The 454-nt window shown below is 66.3% G+C and overlaps 1 protein-coding gene across 1 annotated transcript in view; it reads right to left on the minus strand.

Moving 5' to 3' along the window:
- Positions 1 to 454, minus strand: part of TIMELESS (timeless circadian clock) — a gene marked incomplete at its 5' end in the record, with an annotated part of 5,331 nt that overhangs the window by 701 nt on the left and 4,176 nt on the right. The window contains 2 exons of the mRNA XM_010007927.1: positions 122 to 221; positions 298 to 447. Of these exons, the coding sequence (XP_010006229.1) occupies positions 122 to 221; positions 298 to 447 (250 nt within the window). The remainder of the gene's footprint in view (positions 1 to 121; positions 222 to 297; positions 448 to 454) is intronic.

The following is a 454-nucleotide window of genomic DNA, read 5'->3' on the forward strand; positions in this document are numbered from 1 at the left end:
AAGCGACGGTCCTCCATGGCGTCCTCGTTCTCCTCCGAGAGTGGCACCAGGGGCACGGGGTGGGACATGCCTGGGACAAGAGCCCTGTCAGCCTGGCCCTGGCCCCCCTGCCACAACCCACACCCCCTGCCCCGCACCCCCTGCCTGCTCACCATCCTCCTCCCGGTCCCCTGCCGTCCTCCTCAGGCAGTTCTGCAGCCACTGCAGGGGCCCAGCCAGGCCTGGGGACAGGGAAGGGTGAGAATTGTCAAGGCCCTGGAGCAGATCCTGACTGGGGGCTCAGAGACCCTCACCCACCTTCCTCATGCAGACGATGTGCCAGGCCCTGCCCTGTCCCCTCCTCAGGCACCCAGGGCTCCTCCATGGAGTCTTCATCAGCTTCATCCTCCTCCTTCTCCTCCTCCTCGCTATCTCCATCCTCTGCTGAGCTGTCCTGGGCTGGCATGGCTGGGGC

The sequence above is a fragment of the Chaetura pelagica genome, unplaced genomic scaffold (genome assembly GCF_000747805.2).
Source record: "Chaetura pelagica isolate M959 unplaced genomic scaffold, ChaPel_1.0 scaffold1970, whole genome shotgun sequence".
NCBI classification, from domain to species: domain Eukaryota; kingdom Metazoa; phylum Chordata; class Aves; order Apodiformes; family Apodidae; genus Chaetura; species Chaetura pelagica.